A 17,023-nucleotide genomic window follows, 5' to 3' on the forward strand; every position below is an offset into this window, starting at 1 on the left:
GCCACACCCTTCACACTATATTATACAAAGTGAATGTAATGTCGGTCGATGAGAAGATGAGTAAAACAATAATGACTTTTGTGAATTTATAAAATTGTACTAAATTTTTTAGATTAAAAAAAACAAAAAATGACCTTAAAAAATCAAAACTACTTTTGATTTTTAAAAATTTTGAAACATAAAACTAAAAAGCACCTCCTAAAAATTTTGCTTTTCAATTTTATATCTACAACGTCATTGTACTTCTTCATAGCGATTAAGACAATTTGCAAGTTTGTTAATTAACAAGGTCATTTTATTAAATAATAATTATATTTCATCCTTTTAGCTCAGACTATACTTTTAAATAAGATATCGCAGTTGTCTATTAATTTAATGAAAAATTTCAAATTAAATTTAATCGACTTCATATTCAATAAAGTCATTGCCAATGGTACCCTTAAAAAGAGTCATTGCCAATGGTGATCAAAGTCATTTAAATTATTAAAATTTAAGTGAATAAAGCAGTTGCAAACTTGCAATCAAACATTTCCTTTATTCAAGCAGTATACATCAAAAATTTACTTTTATTCTTGATTCAACCACAAGTACTTGCAAACCTATTCTGCAACGCTATAGTATCACAATTAAAGGCTCAACAATTTTAAGACAACCTCTTGGCACATAGTAAACTGTTATAAAGCAAATCTTTCTTATTGCATGCTAAAAAGAAATGAACCATTTGAAGCTTGTCTCCAAAAGCTTTTCGCCAAGCAGTTACCTTAATAGCATGTCTGTATCGGCTTATTTTTCCTCTTGATCAATTCTGACACCTAAAACCTACTCATAGAAGCTTCTCCACAGAATTGATTATGGCTTTAGAATCAATTATGTGTTTAAACTAACGCTTAGCACAAAACCTGTACATTGTGGATGAAACTTGATATGCACGTCACTTTTTTTCTGGTGAAATCTCATGCTGACTTGTGTGCAGCATGGTAAAGCTCCAGATAATCAAGAGCAGGCCGGTTCCAAGACCAGTCTTGCTCCATCACTGTCTTGCGTAAAGTGTTAAACCAATCACGGCGATAACATGCCGATAGTGCCCTGAAAAACTCCATGTTTTGAAATTAATATTGCATTCAGAAACTTTAGAACTTTGGAAAACACAGATTTCTTTGCTCGTGTGTGCAAGGTAAATTGAAAATAAATTCATCTAGTTAAATATGAAGCGTATACGTCCTAAGGTTTAAAGGTCTCTCTATAATGGGTCTAGAACACACATAATTTAAAAGGACTTGTTCCTCACAAGCTTAAGAGACTTAATACAACATAGATCCGGATAAAGATGGTTTTGCTTTTGAGTATATTAGTTAACTCACTTGTTCAGAGCATAGTCAACACCAGCAGTATCAGCTCCCTCAAAACTAAACCCATTTGGCTCAAGACCCTGTACTTCTGCTCTTCCCTTATCATGATTAACGTCAAATACAGTATCATAAAGTCCTGCAAAATTATTTAGAAATGTATAGTCAAATGTAGCAAATCTGAGCACTATTTGCTCCTTTTAAGACAATCATCTAGATAAGATTCTTCTGAGGAAATAAACAATTAGATTATCTCAGGCATTACCAGGGGAAACAGGAACCTGTATATCATATTTGGAGATTTATGGAGCAACCAAAGAAAATTTGAAACTTAAAAAGGCATAAATAAAACATTCCAGATATATACACATAGTTTGATGGCATGTCAAACTAAAAAGTAAATTATGCACAAACCTCCAGTTCTTCGAACAATTGGTATTGAACCATATCTCATTGCTACGAGTTGGGTAAGACCACATGGCTCAAAGATTGAAGGAACTAGAATGAAATCAGAACCGGCATATATCTAGATCAACAATTTCAAATGAGTCAACAGTGCCTGTTATACTGCACTCAAAAGGGGTCAAATGTTACCAAAGATTTTCAGTTCCTCGATCATTTACCAAGTGTGATAGGGGCTCATCATACGCAAGACAGAGTCTAGCACGGTCATTATGAAGAGAATGCAATTGATTGGCCATATTCTCAAAATCACCTTGGATACGAGGATCTGGAGCTGAACCAAGTAATACAACCTGCATTTAAATATTTACATGGCCAAGACATTGATTACTTTAATACAACCAACACCTCTTAGGATTGATTACTTTTTTGTCAGGAATATTTTTATAATTATAGCAAAAATAATATTCGTAAAATCTTCATGTTTGTTCTATAATAGTGTTCATATACTAAGTAATAATATGCTATTATGCAGGCAATTTGCATGCATGGTAATGCTGGTGAACAATTTGATGATAAATACAAAATAAAAGGAGACCTGTACACCACACTCTAGGGCGCGCCAAATAGCATGCATGATGAGATGGATTCCTTTCTGATTAGTCAATCGAGAAATAATTCCCACTAAAGGAACATCAGATCTTTTCAGACCAAGCTTATGTTGCAAGGCTTCCTTGGCAGCTCTTTTTCCTTCAACAACATTTTCTGATGTGTATGATACCTGCAACAATGTTATGTTGAAAACATTTATGATTGGAATTGTGGAACTAGAAAGCTCCTAAAGGAATCAAGTCTACTTACAGGAATGAACTTATCATTATAAGGGTCCCATATATCTGGGTCAATTCCATTTATTATACCACAGAACTTGTGAAGATGAGGAGCAATTGCCGGATTCCCAGCAACCTCCACAGAATAAGTGTGGGAGACCTGCCAATGTAAAACATGAATGACTGAGATCCTATATTGATGAAAAGAATATCAGAATAAGATACAAAGTATTCACTAGTTAGCTTCTCCTTCCATCCAACTTTATATGTTTAACTTTTAAAGTTCAGAACAGTATCTATCAGTGAAAAATTTAATACTAGTATTACATTAGGAGATAGAAAATAGTTGCTTCAAAAATTTTGTTAAGCATACATATGTTACAAGGTCCAGTCAAATTCTAGAGTGATGTTATGGTTTTAAATTCACACAACATTTTTGGTTTCATAGTCAACTCATAATTTCTACGTTCCATTAAATATGCCTAGTATTTTATAAAAAATGACAGGAAAAAAAAATCAGAACAGGATCTTCTCCACATTATAGAGGGGAAACTTAAGCCCACTTGTAGCTATCACTATATGCTAGCGAAATTCCTCCAACATTCCTAGAAAAAGAGAAAATATTCTGAAATAAAAAAGCAAATATTACAACTAAATAATACAAATTATTATCAATAATGAAAATGACCATGATAAAACAAATCAAATGCTAAATAAAAGTCAGCAAAATTGATAAATTAGGGCACAATCAGCACTTACAGTTGTAGCCTTGTGTGTGTGTGCCATAGCTTTTCCAATGATGTCAGCTCCAAATTCAAGATTATGAATTGTAAACACAAGCCGCGCTTTGCTTAGACCATAACGTATATACTGTTCTTTAAATAGCCATGTAACCGGTGCACTCGTCCAATCATGGCAGTGGATGATATCCTGTCCATGGTGTAAGAGCCAATTAAAATACATCAAAGGAACTAAATTCAAATATAAATTTCACCAAAAACGAGATTATAGCAATGCAACATGCTCAGTTATAGACTTATAGCAATAATATGTCCATATAAATACTAAAAAACAAAAACCAGGACAACAAATTGGAAAGTCAAGCTCTTGAAAGCTGTTTCAGATACTTGAATATTTAGAATGATATTCAGAAAGCTAATTAAAATGCATCAAAGGAGCTAAATTCAAATATACATTTCACCCAAAACGAGATTATAGCAATGCAACATGCTCAGTTATAGCAATAATATGTCCATATAAATACTAAAAAACAAATACCAGGACAACAAATTGGAAAGTCAAGTACTTGAAAGCTGTTTCAGACTTGAATATTTAGAATGATATTCAGAAAGCAGTTATTTCTCATGTAATAATTTTCAGAATTTCTATATGGCACGACCTATTAGGACACGACCAAGCATGATCAAGTATGTTTAAAAGATAGCAACAGGTGAAAGATAATACAGAAATATTTTGTGCTGAAATTCAACTTTCTTTATTAGAAAATGGGGTCGTCAAAGATAGAACTTTAGACCACTCGGTCACAAAGGATCGCCGTGATCCAACTATCTCAAAAACTTGAAGACACATGAATAATCTTATATTACGTTTCTAACCGTTACAATTACACAAATTCAAGTACAAACTGTGTGCACATTCAACGACATAGGAATGAGTAACATCAGTGAAGTCAATGTGGCACTGGAAGTAATAGGGGACAAAATTCCTTGCCAATTTTCTAAATAATCTGTCTGTAATCAAACAGATAAACAATTGCATGTGTGATGTTTTTGGGTCTAGCAGGATGAGAGAGAATGCTGACTCCGCAGTCAGCATCAACAAAAAGGACATTGAGTTATACTAGTCTCACATCATGGCCAAAAGAAAATCACTCTTACATTAGCAAAGGAAATGTGCCATGAAAGTCATACAAATAACAGCTCAATAACTAGTCAAATAATATATCTTACAGGATTATATCCATTTTGATGTAGAAATTCAAGAGCAGCATGACTAAAAAAACCAAATCTCTCGGCGTCATTTCCACAACCATACACACAGCCAGCATTAAAGAATCTGCAGGAAAAAAATATATAATTCTTGGAGAGCACAGTTTAATTTAGGAAGCAGTTTCAGTTTTTCAAGTCATCTTGTTGACAACAATCATGAAAACACAAGTGTATAAAAAATGCACAAAAGTCCAAAACAAAAAACAAACTTACTGGGCATGGAATAGATAGGCTAGACTTACACCAAACACAATATGTCCACAAGAATCAATTTTAAGTGTTGAGTTTGTTACATGATTTACATATTGGATTCTTTTAGGTATACTTCAGGAAAACTTCAGATTTAATCATCACTGTGTTCTTACATATAGAATATATCTTCTGAGCTGAATGAACTCGTTTTGAAGTGATGATAGAGATTATCTAATTAGCCTTGGCTAGATTTTGCTGACATCACACATCACCCAGAGATATGACTAAAGTAGAGCTTATGTAGACCTAGGAAATCGTCAGCTCATGAACTAACTTTAGGGATAAAGTTAGGCTCGGCCCAAATTATTAGATGTTATGAGAGCCTATCCCAGATCTGATATTGTACCTAAAAGTCGATCTGGAGCAAAGGTATCTCCAAAGTTAATATGAACCTTGCCTAACCTCAATTTAATTGTTATAAATTATATAACATAGTAATTTAACTCATTCATCTAATTAGGAAAATAAGTAAATTCAATAGGTTCTTCCAACTCAAATTATCCCAAATATAATTTGAATTGGTATTAGTAAAATTACCCATGAGCTCACAAGCAGTAAACCAGAAAAGGGAAGAACTTCAAAGGATGGAGAATCAAAATGCTTACCCATTTTGAGGCTCCAAAAAAAAGACAGAGAGACCTTCCACCTTTCCATGCCATACTTTTATTTCAGTCCCACCCCAGAAATAGTTTTTATGATATTGAAAATCTTTTATCTGCATGAAGAGACACATAGTTGACAGCTATATGAATTTAAGCCTACATAATAACATAAACAACACTAGCTACCAGCCTACCACAAAACACAATATATGAATTTTCATCCCAATGTAGTGAAAACTGCACCACAGTAGCCATTTTTAACTTCTAAGAAAGCCACCAATGCAGATGTTCAGCAGCCAGATATTAAGAAACATGCTCAACAATAGCACATACTTCCATGAATGTCTCAAGTCCCAATCAACTTCATAATATTTATTTTCTCCCTTTGATTATGCACCAGCTTCACATTGAAACTCAAGCTATAAAATCCTCATGATTACCCATGACATCATGCTCATAATTTAGAGAATAAAATTCAAATGTCAATTGCAGAGCTTAAGATGTAAAGTAAATGCCAAAGCAGAAGAAATAATCTTACATTGCTAAAACTCAAACAGTCATACTTTGGAAGAACAATGTGCACTTTGTGATTTAAATCCTGAACAGCTCGGGATAGACTGGTAACAACATCGCCGAGACCCCCAACCTGCCAAAGATATAGACCACCAGTATTGATAAACCGTGTTAAAATCACTTACAACATGTTTTAGTATGCTGAAACTCTAATATCCTAAACTGTATTCCAAAGTTCAGATATCATTAAAAGTCCAAATGGTTGCTTTTCACTTTTTCTTTTCCACATTCATAAACCATTAACATCTGAATCTCCCTAGATTTTCACTCAATAAAGATGCTAATTTTTCAAATATACACTTTTTCAAATTCAACCTGCCATAGACAGGTATTCACCATTCAGAGGGAAATGGTGGAAAGCTGTGATTGGCGTGTTGATTTCTTTCATGAAGAGATCTCTAAATACTATAATTGTCCATAACAACCGTATTTCCATTACATGGAAAATTCCAAAATTCCAGCCACAGAAATTAAATGGAGAAGTCTACACAGAAATGTAGAAGAAGTTGAGATAAGATAGATGGAGCAGGCTAACTTACCTTTGCAATCGGGGCCATCTCAACAGCAATATGGACGATATGCATAGGTGGTTCCTTCAATGTACCTCCAAAAACAGGTCTGTGATAATCCACTCCATAATTATTGTCAAAAACTCCTCCACATTCCTTGTCAGAGAATACAAAATCCATCATGTATGCATCCAGTGGAACCTTTACTACAGAAGCACAAGAACAGAGAACTTATTCAGGAATATATGAACAAGGCTAAAAGATTCAATTTCATGTCCCTTTTCCTGCACAGAAGAAATTGGCTGGACATATATCATTTGTATCAAGTTGACCAACTCAACCGTATTGCTAATCTGATACTAGACCTATAAAATTTGAATCTCGCACCACCAGTAAGTGATACTTTTATAAATGCCCCGCATATTTTTTCAATTTTTTTTTTGAGTTACAACAACACTCAGCATTTAATCAAATGGCAGTCTACAATTTGAAAAACACAATATGAAATGGTAGCACAATTCATTCAATACAGTAGTCTGCTAACCATGATAGAAGCACATCATAGATGCTGATGACATAAAAATCCATTCATACATTTGGAAGCTACTTGTACCCATTCTAGAAATCACAGATTTTCAACTAATTCCAATGTGGAAATACATCAAAACCAAGATGCAAAGAGACATTTTAATTCTTGATAGCGCAAATTTCTGGATTACTAGAGTCCAATTACATTTAAAATGTAAACTATGAAAAAGACTCACCAGAGGTTTTGACGAGAGTACCATTCTCAGCAGGATACATTCTCTGAGGTGGGAATGGACCATTACAATGAGTCCAGCGATTGAATGAATATCTAAACCAAACCTCCTGTTTTCCATTCAGATTTGTTTTGCAGGGGTTATAATATATTGTCACTATCCTCCCTGCTTGAATACCAAGCGGCTCAGTGAAGACAATATCCTTTTGAGAAAGCAGATATCTCTTCAAAGTTTTTTCCTTTCTTTCAACTTTCATACGTGCTGTTTTTTCACCCTGCAACAAGGAAAGGTCCAAACCAAGATGAGTAATTTAGATAGCAGACAATCTTTTTTGTTCTTCCCAATTGAAAAATAAAATAAAATACCAATGCTTATATCTATCAAACATTATCCGGGCAAACAAAGTTTTAGGGATTGATCTTGGAATGCGATCTCATAAATATCTGAATAATCTTCCATATCAAGAAAAGGTAAACTTCAAACTCCATATATGATAGACTACACTACAACATAACTTATAAGTAAATACTGCCCCTAACTTTATGCATGTAATAATGCAAGGGACATGAACATGAACATACGACTAAACCAGTTTATCAAACACGGCTGTGAAATATCTTAGGTCAAGTGTCAATGTTACCATCTGGAAGTCATCTTTTGTAAAAACTGACCTTCTCACGCATAGCTTTCTCTCTTAACCTCCTATGCTCCTGGAGTTTTCTGTATATCAGCTGCTCTTCCCTGGTCCAATACTCTTTATCAGTAGCCTTTGTGACAATAGCATGGAAGTCTTCAGAATGGTTGTTGTCATACACACTTGCATTGTGAGGTGGGCCATCAGCAAAGACCCAATCCAGGACAAGGGCTTGGTAAGGTAGGACAACTGCATCAAATGAAAATTTACTTTCATTATTTGAATAAATAAAAAATTTATCCAAGTCCTAAAGAAGATCAAGTTTTCATCTCACTTTTGAAATAGCAACTTTAGGACATGATACCATCAAAACAGTCATTTATATATTTTTTGGGCCTTAACAATCATTGCTTTAGACATACTTAATTGATGAGATGATTTTAAACCAAATTCAGCAGTAAAACTTTTAATGAGCATACCATCAGCATGCCACCAATCAGCATCTTTTGAACCAGATTTGACAAGCCTTTCAACAATTGTTAATCCATCCTTCCACTTATTGTGCCCCCCATGAATCCATACTTCCTTAGAATTTGAAAGAGGACCTGAGCTTCTGTTATAATATAATCTGACAGAGTCTTTGCCATTAAATTCACCATGTTCTATATACCAAACATTGTCCATGAATTTTACCGCTTTGTTCAGCAATTGCTGCAATTTATCTCTCTTTCTTTCTGTCTCCACCCTAGCCAGCGACCTATCCTCTTCTTCTGCAGCTTTCTCTGCTTCCATTTGCCTTTTCTCTTCTTCCTGTCTTTCCCTTTCAGCTTGCTCCAAGGCAAGTTTTTCTAATTCTCTACGCTTTTCCTCGACCAAGAAATCTTCAAATGAAAGTGCATCCATTCCACTGTCAACAGAGATGGAAAAATCCTTCCTGTCATTATTGTCATAGGCATTTTGCCCATTGAAGAACACAAAGTCCACTTTATAGGCTCCATTTGGAATATATACTTGACAAGACCACCAATCACCATTAAGAGTTGTTTTGTTTAACCTGATGGTAAAAGATTTCCACCTCCAATCATTAAATGCCCCCTTAATCAGAACGTTTGGCTCATTATTTAGAGTTGAAAGGCTCCTATTAAGGAACACTTCTATATCTTGATCAGGTTTAACCACAGGAGGATACACAAACAGCTTGTTCCCTTTTGAAAAGTTTTCCACTGCAATCGTCTCTATTTCTTGTCTGCGTAAATTTGCTTCCAACTCTAACCTCAACAGCCGAGAGGCTTCGGCTTCTTTATTTCTTTCATCATCAGTATCAGCATTTGTCTCCTGCACAATTGTTTCCCCAGTCACTTCATCATCAGTGTCAGCATTTGTTTCCCTAACAGTTTCACCCTCCTCGCCAATTATAAAAATGTTTCCATTTTGAGAAACACTCATTGTCTCGTTCAACAATGGAAATTGACCACCCTCCTCATGAGTTTCATCATTAGCATCCACTACTTCAAATTTCTTCTCCTGAGGAAATTCAACCACAACCACCCCCTCCTCTCGGTCAGTATCAGTATTGCCATCAACCGTTTTTTTGCTACCCTGTGAAATCACATGAACTGTTTGAGAAAACGAATCACCCTCAACACCAGTGCTTTTTTTACCCCTCTTGTGGTTGCTTGATCCAATGCGTGGTCTCGGAACAAAACCCTTGGGAGTATGACCCCCGGGCCTCGCATTGTAGGCCTTCTTCCGTCTCCTACGTGAAAAATCTACCAAAAGATGAATCATTCAACATTACAAATAGCGAAAAAGTCACAGTCAATGATGTAGGACATGTTCGGAAATCCTTAGCAATCAATTCCGGAAGCCAAGCCAGAATCAATTCTCTTATGAAGTTTTTGTGAGTAGCTTCTGAGTTTCAGAACTAACTGATTCTAGAAAAATAGAAGCTGATCGAGCTAGCTACATTGCAAATATAACAAAACAGAACAAGGAGGGCTAATACCTGCGCCGGCGGTGATGGAAAACGAACCCCAACAACCTGCATTGATTTCATGCCGCCATGGTAAACACTGAAACCAAATTTTAAAATTAACAAAAAAAATTAAAAACTGATACATTCATCAAGTGTGACAAAATGCATGTGTGAGCATTGCATAGCTTGATTTGTTAGAATTGAGAGTAACTAACTAGTTGGTGGCGGTGGGCAGTTGGAGGGAAGAACAACCCTCTATTGGCGGCGAATGTGGTTTTGCAGTTGAGTTGCAGTTGCAACGACATCTCCATGCGCCGATAAACGATTTTCTGGTTCTTCTCCTTGCACTACGCTATGTTATGTATGAATGTGAGCCAGAACAATGTTCAATCATTCTCTCTGTGAATCTGTGCAGAGAATAGAAAAAATCAATGACAATATTATATGGTGTTATTATTTTAACATGATCAACTTAGAATAAACGAATTACGTGCTTATGATGTGTTCACTTTGTTTTTGTTTCATTTGTTTTATGAATCAATGGGTCCCGAAATTATTTTGAAGAAAACTTACTAGTGATGGTTCTGATTCCTTGGTAACTTCAATGATCCATCTTTGTTTTGTTATGATTCATACAAAGGCTGTGATGATTAGTGTGAGTGAGTGAAGAAGGTGAGAATCAAGTAGGATTTGCAGCATCAAATGTCAACAATATGCCACGTGAGAACAATCTTAGTAATATGCCCGGGTTCCTAGGATCAATTGTAAATTATTTAGCCTTTCTATTAGCTTCGATTTGATTTGACTAGGAATCACACTTGGTTTGGGTTCCTTTTTTACAGTTTTATTTCTAATTAAAAAAACTAACCACCAAAAAACATGTGTCATTAGATCAATGGAAGTAGTACATACTAGAGTAGCACGGTAGAATTTTCTTTTTGGAGGCATTGACTATACCAATTATTGTTACGTGTTTGGTTTCACATTTTAGAGTCTTAGAATCAATTCTCATGGACTATTATTACATTTAGGTGATTATATAAATATTTGACAATCGACATAGAGAAATGATTCTAAAACTAAGTAGCTTCTGATGTTGACATAGTCAATTGTGAGACTTAATACTTGGATTTCATAGCGCTACCGTAAAAAGAAACACTTTTCACATATATGTATTATTTTTTATTATAAGCTCACGTAAATGACTCTAACAAAAAAAAATTATCAAAATCAATTATGATAATACTAATCCAAACGCATACATTTTCTTAAATCTTAATATACATTTGTTCCTTCTTAACAATGTAGTAGATTTATATTGAAAATATCAACATATTGTTCTAGTGGTAGACAAACTAGACCTCGTAGGGGTGATAGGATAAGTTCGAATCACCCTCAACACTAATATAAGAAATGTGATTTGAAAACCATCATTCAAAACCATTCCCAAAACAAGAAGAACAACTCTTGGATTTAAAACATTGAGTTGTTTAATATCTGATTGACCACTATCTGAGTTGTTCAACTCTTGGACTCAATATCTGATTAAGCCATTCCTAAAATCTAATGAATGTTATGGAATAGAGTACAACATGAAATAAACATTAATCAGCATCATTCGACCAGCTACTAGAGTAGCACTGCTCAAATAGGCTGCTATGACAAAAGGGTTCCAAGAAGTTGAAAAGTAAAAAAACCAATTCGGCTCCATACTTGGGAGCTTTCCCAAGCGTAAGTGCTTGCTCAATGCTCACGGAAGAAGTATATCAGCCGGTGACTTCCAACATGCTACATGACACGGAGAAAACAAAAAATAAGTGATGCAATTATATAGTATTAATATGAAGCATTACAGTATTGCCTAACAGCCCATCATCACTGGGGAAATTTAAACATTGTTAAACTTCAAAAACAAAGTAAGGAATTCATAAATAGATAATCAAACATGTTAATGGCATGCGAGCACAAACTCAACACACTTGATGCTGTTCAATAACTTTAAAGTGTCAAAAACTACAAAGCATGCAAAGTTGTGGCCATAGAACATCATCAAGAGCAAGTAAAATCTCAAAACAAACCTCCATGAAGTCCTGGGGGGGGGGGGGGGGGGGGTGAACACTCTGCATTATCCTTGCAAGTCACAGCTTGTTGCCACGCAGAAATTAACATGAGATAATGGTACCTGTATCATTTGACATGGAGGTCAATATGTAAGACAATCCAAAATAAATATATATATATATTTATTATGATATTGACATATTTTACTACCACACTTAAATTACCTTACATCCTTTAGAGGGAACTCCTCCTTTCATAGCATGACTTTGTAGAGGATAGAGCATCGAAAGATAGGAGTTCTTCTCATCTACCCTCTTCAACACTGAAAACTTGGCACCATCCTTCTCAAAGACCTTACATAGTTCTAATTAAATTGACCGATTTGACAAATTTACTTCTTTCGAAGAAAAAAATTATCGATCACTACACTTTCAGATATCAAAATTATGTTTCTTTGACATAAACCTTACATGCTGAACTTTGAAAAATGTTATACTATTTTGAAAGAAGTTGACTTTACCATATATTAATCTGAAATTGACAGTACAAAGTTTTACCCAGATGCATCTGATAGAACTAATACCAAAAGAGAGTGAGAATTTCGTATTTATTGCACTAAACCATAATTTCCCAAATCTAACCCAATGCGGAATGACCCAGGAAATAGAGCAGGGAAGAATACAAGGGGTTGCGGAATAATTCGAGCGTAATCCACGATTCTCAAATACAATCTGCATACACCCAGAACAGTCCCTATAACTCGGTATTTATGCTTCAAACAGCTAACAATTCCCCCGTAACTACTACTAACTAGCTCTCTGTTTGTTAGTTGGTAAGTTTTACAATGAAAGTGAGCTTTAGAGGCTCGGATCCCATACAACTCTTCTACATCTCCTGTCATGAACTCTTCTGATAGGAGTCTATTCCTATTAGACTCTGCAGGTCCTCAAGATCAAGGACAAAATGGTGGTCATTTTTCAGTAACGATCCTCAGCAATTGCACCCCATCCAATCACCAAGGACCAAACACTGAACAAACAAAAATTAGAACCAACTGGAACCAAGAAATGGCAAAGAAACCCACAAGAGGTTGTAATAAACAGTGTTCCAATTTCCAAAACCCAATTAAAGTCAATCATGGCACCTAACCCCACATCACCATACCAATTCAAAACAAACCATGAGCATAACCCCATAACATGCTTTGCCATATATTTGATAAGGGTAAGAACCTTAAACAATAGTAGAGGCTCAACTTACAATTCGTTGAAAAAAAAGATTAACAAATGAAGGAAAGAATAATGAAACAAGTACCTCAAAATTCAAATAAGTAAATGCAAGCGGTGGAACAAAGAAAAGGTTTGCATAGATATTAGATACAGCAATTCACTAAATTGAGTCGATCAGATCTTACATAACAATTAGATGTTACTCAAGACACAAGCAATAAGAAGTTGAAAACTAACTAGCCTCAATTAGATTGTACAAGCTAATCAAAATCTCATGCAAGGCCATGAATTACAAAACCATTATAAAAAATTAAAAATCTAAACAGAGAATCACAAAACGGACTTTCACCTTACCGTTTAGTCGAGAAAGCCAAAGACATTGAACACCACTTAAACTACAGTTATTACTTATTAGCATAATTAATAGAATTAAGAAATAAATTTTGGCAAATGAAACCAGCCGGTGTAGAAGATAAAAAAAAAGGGAACGTGTAATACTGGAAATTGGTTCGTGTAGTAGATAATTAACAGTCTAATATTACTTACTATCAAAAAAATCGGAAAAGTGACCCATTAACCTCTGAGCTGTGAGCCCGTGACTGTGGGCAACCCTTTATGCTAAAAGAAATGGGCTGACAATGGCATCGTATGTTTTCTGATCAGGGATTACTCCCTTAAGAATCATGTAATCATGCAATGCAATTACTTCCTCAGGATGATGTTTCTTGTTGAAATGGGTAATAAGTGTAGTGTATGTTATACAATCTGGACGAATGCCTTGCATAATCATCATCTTCATTAGTTCTTTTGCTTCTTCATCACACCCATACTTGCACAGAAGGTTTATCAGTGTATTATATGTAACTCTGTTTGCAGAAAGGCCCAAGCTCTTCATTTCTGTTGTCAAGCCAAACGCTTCATCAATCTGCCCACTGTTGCTATATCCACTAATCAATGTGTTAAAGGTTGTGGCATCCAATAATTTTCTCTTTCGTAATTCATCTACTAAATTTTTTGCAACATCTGTTGAAGCCATTTTACATAGACCATTGATGAAAGAATTGTATATTGTTAAGTTTGGCTGCTCATCCATCTTTATCATCCCATTGTAAAGTCGAAGTGCATTTTCTGTATTACCTAGCTTGCAGTGTCCATCAATCACAGTCGCATATGTATAAACATCAGGTGGTAGACCACGTGTAATCATGCTGCCCAATAGTTTCTTAGCTGCTGCCAAATTTTTGCTTTTGCATATATAATTGAGAAGTATGTTCAGAGAAAAGGCATCCTCTATTAGATCAAATTTTAAAATCTGGTTATGAAGCTTAAGAGCTTCAGTCAGATATCCATTTCTACAAAGCCCTTCGGTGAGGATTGCATAGGAATACTGATCGGGGCATATATGCTTATCTATCATGTCAGATAATACCTTTGATGCCTCCTCCATGTCTCCATGACGATAAAGCCAGTATAAAATTGAATTGTAAACAACAATATTAGGAAACAATCCTCTTTCCACCATTTCATCACACAGCCTGAGTGACTCCTCCAAACTCCCCCACCTAGCATACCCATCTATTAAAGTAGCATAAGTCCTAACACTCGGCTCAAAACCCGCCTTCACCATATCACCAAGAACTTCTTCTGCAAGCAATAATCCCCCTTTCTTACAGAACCCATTGATGATAGAGTTGTAACTAACAGAATTGGGCCAAACAGAATTTCCAGTCATCAAATTCATCTTCTTCATAACCTTCAAGGCGAGATCCAAGCTGCCAGTCTTGCACGCCCCATCTATTATCATGTTGAAAGAAACAACATTAGGGAAAGTTCCATCCTTTAACATCCTATAAATCACAGTAATAGCTTCCACCACCCTACATTCCTTACAAAGAGCATAAATAACCAAATTAAAAGTATTCACATTTTCCACATACCCAAAAGAACCCATTCCTTTATACAACCTCCAGAACCTATCAATGTCATTCACCTCCACCAGGTGACTTAAGAAATTATTCCAAGCGTGAACCGAAACCAAGCAACCGCGGGTCCTTAGTTCGCAGATCACATCATAAGCACCCTCAGTGGCCCCAACCTGAGTACAAGCCCTCACCAATGCATCAAAAACAGCAGGACAATGTTGATAACTCTCATCCATCAATGCTTCCAACAACTCCAAAGGAGCAATACCCTCTTTCGCAATCAAGTTCCGCATGAGGGACAAGGCCTCAGTGAACCACCTTGAATTCACTAAGACTTGGAGTAAGGTGCAAGAAGAATGTAACGAGTGAGGGAACAACATCCCAACCCAATTGTAAAAGTCTAAAGCTAAGTGGGGTGAGTTGTGAAACTCGGAAACAACTCGGTTCACCATGAACGTTGTGAGCTTTGGGGACAGTTGCTCCAGAGCACTCCATCTCCTATGTTTGAGGTGAACACAGATAGCTCTGAAGATGATGTCTTCAGCTGCAGCAGTTGGGTTTGAGAAACGCTTACCAGCATGAAAAGCTCGGAAGAAAATGGAACGAAATTTGAATGGAATGGAAGTTAGAAACATGACAGTGAAAGAGCGTAATCAATCATCGTTGTTCATCAGCACTTTCCTGCCTGCCTGGTGGTAGTGGCTGAGCCGTGCAGTTCACGGCGGAGGAGTGCCGTGGCCGGTGGTGCGAAGTGGGGGGGTTGGCCAAAACCTCTGGGGTTTAGGTTGCGACGACAGGTTTGAGGTACAGTGGTGTCGTTGGTCTCGATGGTGGCTGTGGCTTTTCTTATATTTTAATAAATTGTTATTTTCAATTTTCAAATTAATTTTTTCTCTTCTTATTTTAAAAAACCATTTTTAAAAAGTTTTTAAATCTATAAATCTAAAACTACAATTAAACAGGCATTGGATGTTAGTTTCACTCAACGTTTTTCTCTACTTTTTCTTTTGTATTTTTGTTAATTTTCTGAAGCATTAAAAATTTATGATATATTAATAATACATTATCAAGTTTTTTTTTAAAATTCAATGTGTTAAGAGGTTTCATTGTCAATTGACTTCCTCTCTGGCTTGCATGAGGTGCTCTCGTGGAAGCAAATATGGTCTCTATTGTTTACGGGTTAATCCTCATTTTAGCGAGCTTTGGGGAAGGTTGGGTGTGTGGTCCTGACTCATTTCGGAAGTGGTGACCTGAGGGACTGGGCGGTGAGCATACTCACGGCCAACACGCTCTGAACACAGGTAGCTTCAGGAAGCGAGATAGTTGTACCGGAGGTGGTGGCGGTTTAATCCGTGATGTGCATGAGAATTGCTTGGTGGGTTTTACGAGCTATGAGGTTGAGGGGAGCCCGTTCTTAGCGGAGGCGCCAGCGCTGTGTCAAGGATTGGGCCTCGCGTGGAGCCGTGGGTTCAAGTAGGTGTTGTGTGACATAGACTGCGCTGAGTTAGCTTCAATTTTGGAGGATGGTGTGAGCCTGAGAGTTCATGTGGATGGTCAAACTCTTCATGACATTCTAGACCTGCTTGACAGGAATTGGAGGATTAGTCTTGCTTGGATCTATCGAAAAGGGAACGACGTTGCAGATTGACTTGCTAGGAGATGGGTCGGGCTTCCTCACCCGCGTCTACCTTTGTGATTTTTGACACGCCTTCTTTTGAGATTTAGACACAAGAGTGCTCTTCCGATCTGCAACGAAGATGAGGAGATGAAGCTTCTACAGGGAGAGAAAAAGAGCGAGAATAGCGTTGATAGTGAAGACAGTGGGAGGCTTTGATGGTGAAGGCCACGGAAGAGAATCGGTCTTTGGGTGGAAGTTGTTGTGGCAAAGGGAAGAAGAGACGTGTTGGTATGGTGGTGG

At 36.3% G+C, this 17,023-nt stretch overlaps 2 protein-coding genes across 2 annotated transcripts; both read right to left on the minus strand.

Moving 5' to 3' along the window:
- Nucleotides 1–526: 526 nt before the first annotated feature.
- LOC130710695 (starch synthase 3, chloroplastic/amyloplastic-like) lies at nucleotides 527–10,204 on the minus strand. Its single transcript, XM_057560046.1, has 16 exons — nucleotides 10,109–10,204; nucleotides 9,924–9,990; nucleotides 8,398–9,687; nucleotides 7,956–8,167; nucleotides 7,288–7,558; nucleotides 6,554–6,729; nucleotides 5,980–6,087; nucleotides 5,445–5,554; nucleotides 4,549–4,654; nucleotides 3,338–3,508; nucleotides 2,610–2,738; nucleotides 2,347–2,529; nucleotides 1,970–2,101; nucleotides 1,761–1,872; nucleotides 1,362–1,485; nucleotides 527–1,086 (listed from the first exon to the last, which is right to left on the minus strand). The coding sequence occupies exons 1-16, from the start codon at nucleotides 10,202–10,204 to the stop codon at nucleotides 954–956; spliced, it is 3,420 nt and encodes a 1,139-aa protein (XP_057416029.1). The 3' UTR covers nucleotides 527–953.
- A 983-nt stretch (nucleotides 10,205–11,187) lies between these two features.
- LOC130715125 (pentatricopeptide repeat-containing protein At1g11710, mitochondrial) lies at nucleotides 11,188–15,914 on the minus strand. Its single transcript, XM_057565171.1, has 3 exons — nucleotides 12,179–15,914; nucleotides 11,972–12,075; nucleotides 11,188–11,681 (listed from the first exon to the last, which is right to left on the minus strand). Exon 1 carries the CDS (start codon nucleotides 15,738–15,740, stop codon nucleotides 13,797–13,799), a length of 1,944 nt encoding a protein of 647 aa, XP_057421154.1. The 5' UTR covers nucleotides 15,741–15,914; the 3' UTR covers nucleotides 11,188–11,681; nucleotides 11,972–12,075; nucleotides 12,179–13,796.
- Nucleotides 15,915–17,023: the final 1,109 nt, after the last annotated feature.

This window comes from Lotus japonicus, chromosome 4, assembly GCF_012489685.1.
Source record: "Lotus japonicus ecotype B-129 chromosome 4, LjGifu_v1.2".
NCBI lineage: Eukaryota > Viridiplantae > Streptophyta > Magnoliopsida > Fabales > Fabaceae > Lotus > Lotus japonicus.

Bases quoted from the DNA above. Each gene is read 5' to 3' on its own strand.
- LOC130710695 (XM_057560046.1), bottom strand. From the start codon at position 10,204: ATGGAGATGTCGTTGCAACTGCAACTCAACTGCAAAACCACATTCGCC. The intron at 5,555-5,979 runs GTAAGATTATTT...CTCTTCATGCAG, and splicing joins ACTGTTTGAGTTTTAGCAAT to ATAAAAGATTTTCAATATCA. The intron at 1,486-1,760 runs GTTTGTGCATAA...ATAATTTTGCAG, and splicing joins AATTGTTCGAAGAACTGGAG to GACTTTATGATACTGTATTT.
- LOC130715125 (XM_057565171.1), bottom strand. From the start codon at position 15,740: ATGTTTCTAACTTCCATTCCATTCAAATTTCGTTCCATTTTCTTCCGA.